At 31.6% G+C, this 13,663-nt stretch overlaps 1 protein-coding gene across 2 annotated transcripts; it reads right to left on the bottom strand.

Annotated features, from left to right (window-relative positions):
• Window positions 1-1,086: 1,086 nt before the first annotated feature.
• On the bottom strand, window positions 1,087-5,901 carry LOC7476376 (uncharacterized). 2 transcript variants are annotated; one of them, XM_024600692.2, is made up of 6 exons: window positions 5,192-5,901; window positions 4,288-4,526; window positions 3,947-4,205; window positions 2,399-2,578; window positions 2,148-2,303; window positions 1,087-1,760 (listed from the first exon to the last, which is right to left on the bottom strand). In XM_024600692.2, the coding sequence occupies exons 1-6, from the start codon at window positions 5,219-5,221 to the stop codon at window positions 1,593-1,595; spliced, it is 1,032 nt and encodes a 343-aa protein (XP_024456460.2). In that variant the 5' UTR covers window positions 5,222-5,901; the 3' UTR covers window positions 1,087-1,592. The 2 variants fall into 2 exon arrangements, with proteins under 2 accessions (XP_024456460.2, XP_002307259.3); XM_002307223.4 differs by having other exon boundaries at window positions 4,288-4,523; window positions 5,192-5,899.
• Between the last annotated feature and the right edge of the window lie 7,762 nt (window positions 5,902-13,663).

Raw genomic sequence — 13,663 nt, forward strand, 5'->3', positions numbered from 1 at the left:
TAAAATCATTTTTATAACCTCACCTAATAAATTTTTTTATTAAACTAATTCTTTAAAACTCTAAATGCATCAAGTCAAAATGTGAAGGATGCACCTTTCAAATCATCCGGAAAGAAAAGAGAGTAGTTTATATCAACTTACAAGCTTGCTCGAAAACATCCCTTCGTTGAATAATAATAATAATAATAATAATGAAGGAAAAAAAAAGTTAAAAAAAAAAGAGGTAATAGAAAAAAGTAAACAAAAAAATTATCTTGCACTGTCCATCTTCAGCTCAGCCCAATACAACGAAAATTTGACCCCTCCCTCATACCTAGTCCAAATTGTTCCTTCCATAAATAGGTAGTATTCCAGGGTTTTTTTTTTTTTTTCTTGGGCTTTTCTAACATACTTGATATTATTGGAAAGTCTCACATGTTAAAATTAATCAATTTATTTCCATAATCCTAACCCGTAATTCTATATTGCTGAGTGTGGAAAATCATTCCGTTTGTATCAATTAATTTGTACCCTTGTTTGAAAACTCCCTTTTTTTTTCCTTTCCTTTTTTCCTCCTAAACAGGGCTTTCAGAGAAGACCGCCAACCCAGTTGACAATTCAGACAAAGCCCCATCTACACGTGAAGTTGTTGGCTGCATCAAAAGAAAGAAAATACCTTCCTGGTCCATACGGGACATGGCACTTGCGAGCAAGACCATGTCAGTATGCTTGCTTTAATCTAGACTTAGCCCAGTTGTTCTAGGTTCTAACCTTCGTCCTCAGCATCTTGCTAAAAGAAGATAACCAAGGAATTGACATGGCTTGGAACGAGAAGAATTTGCTAGCATTCCTTTTCTACCGTCCAGCCTAGTCTACAGCAAGGGTACTTACGGCTTGCTTAGCCATGCTGCCATTGTCTTTCGCATTAAGCATTCAATATAATTGTAGTCTCGTGTTCCAGAACCCAGGTGCCATTGAACATGAGAAAATCTGGCGTATGCTTGAAAACAAGATGCGCAAAACAATTCAATGTGAGGAAGCAGTGAAGCAAAACACCAGGAGAAAGAAACAATCTTCTGGAAAAAACTTGGCAACAGTTCAACCAAATTAGAAAAAAAGGTCAAATTAAATAAATTTGGTGTACCATAACTTTGACACAGACTCAATCTGATTACCTAACAAGTTGGATTCAAGTTAAGCACTTGCAACCGAACCAAAACCTATCAGAATTTCCTAATATCCGTGGGAAATAAATGTACTGTACAGAAACTATGAGTGGAGGAATGACACTAGGACAGGATAGCGGGTCCAAACTAAAACAAAATTGAGTCGGGAGAGCATATACACAATCAGCCTACTGAACAATTGCTTGCATTTTCTTAAAACTGATTAGCTGACATTTTTACATGGTATTGCTTAAAATCAATCAACGAGAAGATTATCGGAGTGATACAAGAGCTTGAACACAAAGATCAAGGAATTGAGTGAAGATAGAGGATACAACCTGGAAGCATCACACCTGGGTCGTTGTCAAAAATTTTATGGGAACCACTACCTTGTCAGCTCTAACAAAATTAGTTGAAGTTGGTATTCACACCGTTCACATGTCAGCTTTAATAATCAGCTTGGAGGAAACTCTCATATGCAGTTCCATTCAGTGTCTTGTTGACATCTTCCCAGTTCTTAACATGGTCTGACAATGGACCTTTGTGTATCTTGACCTGACGGCTCATTAACTCCATCAGCGGAAGACCTAGAAATGCTTGAACGTCCTTAAGTTTCTGCAGCACAAGCATGATAAATAACACACTTTGAGAGACTCACAATTTACAGTGCTGTCATCAAATGCAAAACTATCAAGTTCACAAACTGACAATTCGAATGGTCGACCATTTCCAGAGGAAATGATTATCTTGAGAAAGGAATCATTCAAGGGAGCCCAAGATGTAAATTAAATTTCTCCAAAATTTAAAAAAAGCTACTAAAATTTTACAAAGAAAAAAAATCTTAAATTAATTTGAAAGGTCTGTTGGTTGAATCGCAGAAATGCTAGGTAACATATGTGTTATTCCAATTATCAACGTATTACTCGTTGAACTTGAAAATGTAGAAAACGAGTTGAATTTTGCATGCCAAAGATTTCCTGAGAGCTTGTCATGATAACTTACAGCAGGGTTTTTTATGAGATCCTCATAGTACAGAACAATGTGCCTGGTGCTATTGAAGTATTCTAAAGCCTTGGCAGCTGTGATTTCAACCTCCTTCAGATCAGAAATCAACAGTGTGGAATTTATCATAGGCTTGTACTTCGCAAGTGTTTTGGCCTACAAGAAATTACAGCTAACAGCTCAAAACTATCATATGCCAGGAAAGAGAATTAAGAATTAGTGGGGGGGTGGGGGGGGGGGGGAAGAAGGACCTCTTCGGTGGAATGAACATGAGACTTGTGGGTTCCATTCAATAGCTTAGCATGGCGATCATAGGAATTCGCAAGAACTGAAACCATGCGACGTAGTAGATTTCTTCGAAACAAAAATATTGCAAATACACCCCTGCGGTTGAAGTAGTCTGATATTTCCTTATGATGCTGCATTACTCCCTACATAATTAATAATAGGTTAAATTATTACTTCATAATTTTCCTCCCTAAAACAAACTTTCAGTGAGAAATGCACACACCATCCTTCTCTAGTCCCCATAGATAAATGAGGTTCTCCCTACTTCAGGTTTTGCTCAGCTGAAGGGTTGCTTTATATTATTTTAGCAAATAGTTGAGAAATTAAGTAGGAACTGACAACGCTGAACAAGAATGAAAAAAGCTACTTCTGTAACCTCATTCAACCATGCAAAATGCTGTCCTAAAAGTACATAATTTCAAAGAAAATATGGAAAACTAAAGTTCCTTTATTGTTTTTGTTTATAAGAAAAATACTAAATATTTTTGTTATAAGCTATCCAAGTGAAAATTGCTAAAAGCAATACCATCAAGTTAAACTGTCTATTAACAATCAAAAACATAAACTGCATTCTATTTCCAAATTAGAAAGTGCTCTCACGGTGCCCTACAGCAACTGGCAATGAAAAACCAGACAACAAAAGAAATTTGTCGTTATTGACATCTGAACACAGTTTTGTTTGGGTTTAACCTACCGGAGCAGCTTGTATGGATTAATAACATACAAACATGATTTTTGGGCCTTCTAAGAGAGTATTGCAGTCTCAGCCACAATTTATTTATTCACCATGTTATACCATCAGAGAAACTGGATTCCTAAAACAGCAGTGCACAATTCCTTCTGAGCATCAGCTAATATCCACCAGATAAATAAATAAAAAATGGTATGAATAATGCTACCTTTCCATTTCTATATCTGCATTGCTTAAGGTACAGATACTTGTAACATGAAACAAGAAGCTGGTTTGATTAGATTCAATCAAAATAGGGATTTTCACAAATCTGGCGGGAATTCATAAAACTTAAGGTTTTCACTAGAAATGCTAAAATCTTTAAGTTTCAATTGTTGCTGCTCGTTATATTTGTTTCTAATAGGGTACCATATATCTTGATTGGATGAATAGCTTGTTCCTAATTGTTGCATTTGGATCTAATATGATACCCTGACAGGATAATCACGAGATAAGCCAATACCAACTTATGGTAATGTCACACATGAATACAAGTTTATTAAACATTAAAGGATTTGACTGGGAGTGTGTCTTCTAAAGAGTATGACAAGGAAATAAATTTTTTTTTTTAATCAGAAATACAGTTATTTTCCTTTTGTTTCTTTGAAGCTAATATATAGATTGTTAGTTTATTCTGGGTAGCCACTTGAGTAGAGTGGTTGTTGACAGCTCGACGCTTTCAATTACTATGCCAACAGTGTATGAAAAGATAAGTCTTTTAGTAGCGCAGAACAAATGAAGTAAGGATTTAAACATTAACCTACTTTTCAACCACAATTACCTGATTAAGCATCCACTTGAAGCCAACTGCTGCGGAGCATTCATTCTTTGATGCACTAGTGAACCAGTCCAAATTGTAGACTTTATCAAGAGTTCGTGTAATTGATGAAATATTTCTCCTCCTATCAAGAACAGAAAATATCTCTCCATTTGAGCTCACATTAACATGACTGTTTAACAATGTTTCAAACCATCCACTCCCTGATCTTTGCATCGACAATATAGCAAAGTACCGTACAGGATTATGCGCACATTCAGCCCTAGAAATACACCAACACAGAACTTAAAACACACCTTTTGATGAATCCAATTCAAAAACAAAAGGCAGAAATGCCCAGTTACCTGCTAAAAGTTTCGGGATTTGGATAATGTACACTAGAAATTTGCAGATTTCCATGGTCATCATCAGGAGACAGCCTCTCAACTACTTGGATATCTTGAAATTTAATTTTACTATGGATACTTGTCTGCTTTAAACAAACTGAGCAGATATAAACTCCACAAACCATTGCAAACATTAAGACTATCATCCTTAACAAAATTGGAGTTTTCTTAGCAGGCTTTATGACTATCGTATCCTGCTAAACAGAAAATTAAGCTTGTCAATATTGAGAGACATAGCAGGCAAACTAGCTTTAAAGAAATTAATAAAAAAAAATCTGAAATTAAAGAACAATTGTCATTCCAGTCTTGATCTTAACCAGGCATGTGAAGAACTGATAGAAATGATTCAAAAGAACAGCAATGTTTCGCCACATCAAATAACAATAGAAAGCACCACAACCATGGAATCTTTAATGTCATATAAACAGCCACAAAAAGGGAAAAAACAGAAAGGACCTTTATAGAAGGAAAAACAAATGGAGTGTCGGTTTGACAACAGTAAGCTAAAAAATAAACTTAGAAATTGAAATATATACAACTAGAAAAAACCCAGAAACAGACCCAGATCAGAACGTGCATTACTCCACAAACCCATTTCAAACATGTTCCCCCACAGATCAATGAACTTCAAAACTGAAACAGCAATTTATAAAATGAAATAGCCTTTTCTACAGCATATACTACCACTAAAACTAATTGAACAAAAAAAAATTATCCTTCAAGACTTCCCAGATAACCAAATTAAAAAAGAAAAAAAGTTTTAACTTATGCAGTAGAAAAAGAGAAAAACAAATAGCATTTTAAGGAAATCCCAGTATTCAACTCATGCAAGAGAGCGAAAAAAGAGAGAATTTGGTGGCACCTTGTTTAATAAACAGATATACTCAGCCATTGCTGTATTTCCAGTAGCTGAAGAGACAGTGAACCCACCCAAAGGTAAAGCAAGAAAAAGTTAAAATGAAAACAAAGACTCTCTCTTTCAGAATCCGCTAGTAGTTGTACAACAGAGAAACGCCATATTTGTAGACTGCAGTCACAAAGCTTGTTCAAAGAGAGAAAGAGGGAGAATAAAGAAGCTGCCACGGAGAACTTGACTAAATTCGGAGCTATTTCTTAGATGAAGCCTCGTGAAAAACAATAAAGGGCGCCTGTGCTTTGCTTTTATTTTTCGTTTTTGTATTTTCCCAAACAGTAGACGCTGCTTGCTCGTCCTTGGATTTGTGTTGCTGGCTACGCTGCCTGCCTGCCTGCCTGCCTGCCTTGATGATGGCCTCTCTCTCTCCTCTCTCCTCTCTCCTCTCTCCTTGATTTGTGCTGTCAGATTTCCCTCTAGATTCTGTCAAATTATTAGCCAGTAGAACTATTTTTTTCTTTTTCTTTTTTTCTCTTCTTTTAGTAGTCTTGGATTAGGTGTCAAATGTAAAAGTAGGAGAAATTTCCATTTATTAGAGCGAAATGGAGCTGGTAAATGCAACGAAGGTGCTTGGGAGTTGCATGTCTCTACTATTGCTTGGAATTGTAAGTCTCTCTTGGAGAAATCTTTTTCATGAATGAGAGCTAGATGTCGTTAGTAAAATGTAATGAAGGACTGAAGGTGCCGGTCTCTATTGCTGCTTGAAATTGGAAGTCTCCCTTTCCAAACATGTCTAAAAGTCTAAACTCTTGTTAAGACTTCGACGGTTGCTTCTATCGTATATAATTTGAAGAATAGATAGGTTGTTTTTTAAAATATTTTATATTTATAAAAGTATTAAAATAATATTTTTTTATTTTAAAAAATTATTTTTGATATCAGCGCATCAAAATTATATAAAAATATCAAAAAATATATTAATTTGAAACAAAGAAAAAAATAAAAAATAATAATTTTTTTCAAAAGCGTTTTTGAAACGCAAAAACAAACAGGGCAGAATCGTGATATTGATTAACAATTCAATTTATTACCAATTTTTACCTAAAAAATAAATAATGCGGGGATATTGATTTTTTTTTATGCACTAAGAATTTTGTTTTCTAAGATCAATAAAATATAAAACTAGTGATCCAGTAATTTTTTGACTTTATATAAGCATTTTAATAATAAAAATATATATTTGCTTCCAGAGTTAAAAAATTATTGTGTTGTTAATTAAAGGTATTTTAGGGTTTTACAATTTTAATATACACTGCAATTTGCATTTTTTACCTTAGAATAGACAAAAAATGAGCTTAGTATTTGGGGTTATTTTTGTACTTTGATATGGGTATTTTGTGTAATTATCGGGATCATGGGGACATTTTGGTATTTTCATATTTTCTTGCATTGTATAATGCTTAAAGCTACTTAAGCATAATTGGCATGTCCTGGTGCGTGGGTAGCATTTGTCGTCTTCCTAGATACATCGTCATGTCCTATTCTATTTAGAGTAGCACGTGGCAGCTTACAGTGGTTAGATTGTCGTCGGTGGTTGTTTGAATTTTTTTTCCCTTCGTTTCCCTCTCTTGACAGGTATTGTACACCATTATCGTATTTGTTTTTTACTTTTCAATTTCAATCCTCATTTTATTAATTTCTTATTTCATTTCTTTTTTATTTATAAAAGTTTTTATTCTTTTTAATTCGGTCCTTCAATTGCAATTTCTTATATGTTTGGTTTTTCATTTTGGTCCTTGTTTTTTTAAATTTCTAAATTTATCCTTACCACTTTTGTTAAAAAAAAATTCTTTCAATTTCATCCTTCAATCAAATTTTCTGTGTTTTATTTTTTTCAGTTTGATCCTCTTTCTTTTGATTTTTTTTCTTTTATTAAATCTATTCTTCAATTCAATTAAACCCTTCAATTGAAAATGTTTATCCCTCTAATTAATTATTTTTTCTCACCCTCATTTTTTTCTATCCTTTTGTATAATTAATTTTTTTTCCAGTTTTATCTTTTGACATTTAATTTATTGGGAATTCAGCTTCAAACGATCTTATTGTTTTGCATTAGTTTTTTTTTAATATTGGTTTTGTAATTATCTTCAAGTTTTTTCTATGAAGTTATCTCAGTCTCATGATTTAAGCCATAATTTTTGCATGTCTTTTTTTAATACAAGTTTTTTTAGTCGTTTTGTTTCTATTTCATTTTTCAAGGTATTGTTCTAATTCATCTTTAATTTTTTTTATACAACTGAAGTTTATTTTTTAAAATAGAAAATATTCATTTTTAATCATATTATTGATGTGTTCTTCCTTGCGTAATATTTTTTATGGTGTGGGTTTATTCAGTCAGTTTCATTTGGGTTTATCTTTTAAGTTGTAAGTTTTTTAGGGTGTAAATTTATCTTTTATTTATTTAAATAAATAAGTTCAGTAAACATAATTGAATGCGTGTCTCATTTTATGTTATAGAATATCTTGATCTTTCTTGCATAAACTTTTTAATTTACACTTTGAATTTTTTATATAAAAAAACATATTAAAACAACATGCATATCCAGTATTATTTTGAAAAAATTATAACCCACAGGTAATCAGGTTAAATGGCTAGTTAATTACTGTAATGCAGTACACTGGCTGACAATTTCAATTTCTTTTTTTATCTAACAAGTCATCATAGTTTCATGTGTACTTGTTTTTATGTTTAAAAAGTGTTTTTAGAAAAATTTAAATTGTTTTTTTAATTATTTTTTATAATTTTGGATAGTTTTGATGTGTTGATATATATCAAAAATAAAATAATATATATATTATTTTGATATATTTTCAAGTAAAAAATACTTTAAAAAATAATTATTTCTATAATTTCAAATATTATCTTAATTTATTTAAGTGAGGTAGGGTTATTAATTTGAAGCGACTGCTAGATGCTACCGAAAATTCAGTGGACTATTGGTTAAGAAATTCTGGATAATATAAGATCAAGTATTAAAATAGTTTTCAAAAAATAAAATTTGTAGGTTTCAAACTTAATATTTCCATCCTCTGAAATTATTTGCTTACCATTTTTTATTTTATGCTTTCTTTCAATCACCGTGCCTTGTTGCTTAATAACGTAGATCTCAGAACATATCTTTGAGTTCCAAAGGGTGGTGTGATATTATTTTTTTCTTAATATTGAAATGTCAAAATTATCATTACAATTTATGAAAATTAATAAAGAATTCGGCACATTAATTTACACTGATCAATTAAGATAATTATTTTGAAATTGTTAAGCCAAAGAACTAACAAGTATGGAAATGCACCAGAATATCTTGCTTTTAAGGGCATTAAAGAGTTAGATTTAGTTTCGGATTCTCCACCAAGTATACCCCCATGCAAATTGCATCGTACCAACTCACTTTAATTAGTGAAAAAATAAATATAAAAAATGAATTTGATGTATTACATCTTTAATTAAAAGAAATATAGTTTCTACTATATGTATTATTTAACAAATAAAAAAAAAACTTAAACATTTATATCTTATCTATTGAATTTCTGAGTATTCATATAGATATTCATTATTAAAGTATTATTTATTATATATATATATATATATAATACAATTGTTTTATATATTTCATAAAAGTTCCTTTTCAGCTTATTCCCTTCAAGTAAATATTTCTCACTCATTCAATAATTCTATAATAACCGACCTCATTGAGCCTATGATCAGACTTGATGATGAACACCTGTACAAATGCTAATAATTTACTGTGATTTGTACACTTATCTCATAATGGTTTATTGAAATCTTTCAAAAGATCAAACAATTACGTTTACATTTGGTTTTTCATTTATAATTAAACATTCACTTGCATTACCCTGATTCATTCTCATTGCATCCATATTCATACTCCTATAATGATTACTATTATCATCTCAACTTCATACACGTTGCTAAAACTAACAGTTGACATAACCATCCTTTCTACCATAGTCTCGTAACGAACATATGGTTCTCCGTATGCAAACCAACACAAGTATTTTTCTATAAACTCTTTTTGTAGAAGATGCATCGTGACAATATCTGGATTGAGAAATTTTTATTTTTACACCTCTTAAATAGATATTTAATACCGTCTTCATTAATATTTAACGGATTAGATAGTGTATAATTAATAAAATCCTTAACTTCATTACAATAATCTATTATGCCAACCCTTTAGATAAAACTCGACACATTCAATGAAACCTATATAGAATATTGATAACAACATGTATTAATTAATAATGTCAAATAAACAAATTAGATGTACCAAACTAATTAATTATCATTGGTTTAACTCAAACTTATTAAATCTATTTTAATAGTACCTTTAAATCATTATCAATTTTCTCTAAAAATTTAAATTCCTCTAAATTTATAAAAAATTTCAACTTAACAATAAAATTGATAATTAATGTGAAACACACCCATTAAATAAGTCATTATTTATTTCATTATAAAACACCTAAGTTACAAAAATTGAACTCAATTTCATCAAATGACAAATAAATATAATTTTTTTTAATTTTAAACAAACCCTAACATGTACAAATCATACATTTATACAACAAATTTCTAAAGGAAAAAGCTATAAAACAAGTGTACACATTAACAAACTACATATACTACATAAAATGCTAAAAAATAATATTTTAAAAATGAATTACAACAAAAAATGGGTAGTTTTGATTACTTGATGTGGCGAATCTTCAAAAACAAATTGAGCCACAACAGGGATATTAAGAGACTGAGTGTTGGAGTGGCCAGATTTATGATGACGAGAGCTTGATTTGTGACAAAATAAGGTGTTGTGTGTTGTTTCCACAGAAGAAGAAGAAGAAGAAGAAGAAGAATGGAAGAGAAGGGGTCGTCTGTCAGGTTATAATTTAAATATTAACAAAGGATTCACCGACAGGTATTAGGGACGGGCATATATTTCCTCAGTAATTTCATCTGTAATAATGACATGTCATTTTTCTTACTTTCTTTTTTCATTTCTTTATTTCCAACTATAATTCCCTCGGTAGTTATCAACAAAAAATTTCATCGTTGAATATCAAGGGAAATAGTGAGATAGTATTATGTTGGTAAATATCATTGTAATTTACTAATAATATTGTTTGCATCGGTATTTTTGTTTGTATTTGATAATTTTCTAATAGTATACATGATTTTTCCAAACACTGAAAATTAAAGCATAATTGTTGTGTTCTAACTTTCAAGAAGGCTAAACAAACCCTTTGTTTTCTTTTCCTCGTTAGATATTTATAGTGCTCGATGCAGGAGCATTAGTTAGGAAATTAAATATTTTCCTTAGTAATTTTATGTTTTTTTTATTAAAAATGAGATATTAAATAAGTTTAAAAATATAAAAATAGTTGGGACAAGAAAAATATGTTTTTTTTTGTTTTGAAATGATATAAATTCATTTTAAAATTATTAAAAATAAATATTTATTTTTATGTCTCCATCAATATCCTTTAAACCAAACACGTTTCTATTCTTTTGTATTAAGACACTAACCAAACGCAAATCAAAGATCTCCTACGATTTGCTTAAATCTCTACAAAGGATCAATGAGTCCAGACAATGATTCGAAGAGCTTCAAGACAAGCTTCATGTCCAAAGTTTTTCCTTTCAATGGGGGCAAGGGCGGAGCCTTTCACAAGGCTCTAGTGGGCTGAAGCCCAAGTAGGATAAAAAAAACTCAATAACCTATTTTCTCTTAATCTTTTAAATTAAACATAAACAACAATAATTAATTAGCCGTCCACTTTTCCTTTGTCTTTTACAGCAAACCTACCTAGATATAAATAATTAATTGGCTCACATGTCTTCCAAGTAACTTAGGGTTTTAGTTTTTTTCTTCTCAACAATATACAATTTTAGCTTAGATTTTGAAGAAGAATCTATACAGAGAGCCGCAAGAGTGTAAAATCATTAGGTAAGAATTTACAAGCCTTGACTTTTCATTTTAAATTCAATGTTTCATATTCATTGCAGTAGACTGTACCCTAGAAATCTAATAGTTTGAATACGTTCAGTTTTTTTAATGCTCTAATAGGTCTCAATTCAATTTCCCAAATGTATTCCCATAAAACAAAAACCCTGATTTGGTTGGTAATATAGGTCATGTTAAAGCTAATAGCTTTGTGAGAAATTACTGCGCTGAAAAGAATTGTGAAGCTGGGTTTGGTGAATGGACTGAGGATATAAAATCTTTGTAAACCCAATTCGAGATGATAATATTATAAATTTGTGCAAATTTTTTAATAAAAAGTTTAAAATTATTAGTGGAGTAAATGGACGGATGCTAACGCACCAGTACTAATAATTTACTGGTTATTTCAAAGATAAGTTCCCCAAATCTACCAGTAGTCTGCATCACTAGTCTATCCTTGTATATTCTACATTTCATGAATATTCTATTATGGCATTAGTATCTTTTCATCTTGCACCTGACTTTCCTAATCCCTTTTACTTGAATAGGTTATAAATTATAATGGAAAATCAAGGAAGCAAGAGAGAAAAAATTATGTTTTCATTCTTTAAACCAAACGAACAAACATCAACCAGTAAATAACATTCTCTATCTAATGTTGATGTCTCAAATTGTAGTGAACAACCCCCTTTCAAATCTCAAAGAATTGAAATTGATGTTAATACTCTTGAACGAGATCTTGGGTTACGAATTCCAGTGTGGAAACATCTTATTAATCAACAAGATGAAATTAGAAGAGCTTATATCAAAATGGGTCTATATCAACCTAAGTTAGCAGAGCATCCAAGGACTGAATCAGGGAGACAGTATCGTCGATTTCAATACACTTGGTTTGATCAATTTCCTTGGCTAGAGTGCTCTCCATCAAAGGATGCAGTATTTTGTTTTACATGCTTTATCTTTGAAAATAAACATGATGGGGTTAGATGTGCACTTCTGATGCATGTGGGAAGTCCCACTTCACCATATAATAATGTTGTGAAATCTGCTAAAGATTTAATAAAAGTAAGTAGATATATTGATAAAGTGTTGAATGCACAAACTGTTGAAGAAGTTCAGAAAAATCGGTTAAGACTTACTACAACAATTGAAAGTGTTCTATGGCTTAGCTTACAAGCATGTGCATTCAGAGGTCATAATGAATCTCTGGCTTTTAATAATCGAGGCAATTTTGTGGAGATGATAAGACTTATGGGGAGACTGAATGTTGACATTGATAATGTTGTCTTAGAAAAAGCTCCGAAAAATACAAAGTATACCTCGCCGACTATTCAAAAAGAGATTTTGCATATTCTCGCGAACAAAGTGGGGAAAAAGATTTGTGAAGAAGTTAGAGATGCAAAGTTTTGTATTTTGATTGACGAAGCCAAAGATGCATCAAATAAAGAATAAATGGCTATTGTTTTGAGATTTGTTGACATTCAGGGTTTTGTACGAGAGCTATTTTTTTGGTATTGTGCATGTTTCAGATACTACTTCTTCAACACTTAAAAAAGAAATTTGTGATGTGCCCACTCGATATAACTTGCATATTCTCAATATGCGAGGTCAGGGGTATGATGGTGCTATCAATATGCTTGGCGCATGGAATGGACTACAAGCTCTATTTCTCAGAGATTGTCCTTATGCATATTATGTATATTGCTTTGCTCATTGACTACACTGGCATTAGTTGCAGCAGCTGGAAATGAGATTTCTATTTGGTTATTTTTCTCAAAATTGACAACCATTATCAATCTTATTAGTGCTTCTCCCAAACATCATACCGAGTTACATGATGCTCAGACTATAGAAATTGCACATATGGTAGCTACTGGAGAACGTGAGACTGGTAGAGGGGCTAATCAAATCGGTAATTTACATCAAAATGGAACTACTTACTGGAGCTCTCATTTTGATTCTATTTGTAGTTTAATACATATGTATGGTGCAACTATTACTGTGCTTGAAAGTATGGTTCAAGAAAGATCTTCTAACTCTATACGTGGAGAAGCTGGTGGTTGTTTGATTGTGATGAAATCTTTTGAATTTATATTCATCTTATATTTTTTGCATAAAATAATGAGGATTACTGATTTACTTTGTTGAGCTTTGCAGCAAAAATCTCTTGACATCTTAAATGCAATGGATCTTGTATCAACTACTAAAGCATTGTTTCGAACTTTGAGAGATGTCGGATTTGATCTTCTCCTTGCAAATGTGCAATCTGTTTGCACAAAATATGAGATTGACATACCACATATGAATGCTTCGTATAAAAAGGTTACAAGTCGTTCATGTCAACAACAAGGTTCAGTGACAGTTTACCAGCATTATCATTATGATATATTTAACTCAGCAATAGATTTTCAGTTGGAAGAATTAAATTTTAGATTCAGTGATGGGACAGTGAAACTCCTTG

This window comes from Populus trichocarpa, chromosome 5 (genome assembly GCF_000002775.5).
Source record: "Populus trichocarpa isolate Nisqually-1 chromosome 5, P.trichocarpa_v4.1, whole genome shotgun sequence".
NCBI classification, from domain to species: Eukaryota; Viridiplantae; Streptophyta; class Magnoliopsida; order Malpighiales; family Salicaceae; genus Populus; species Populus trichocarpa.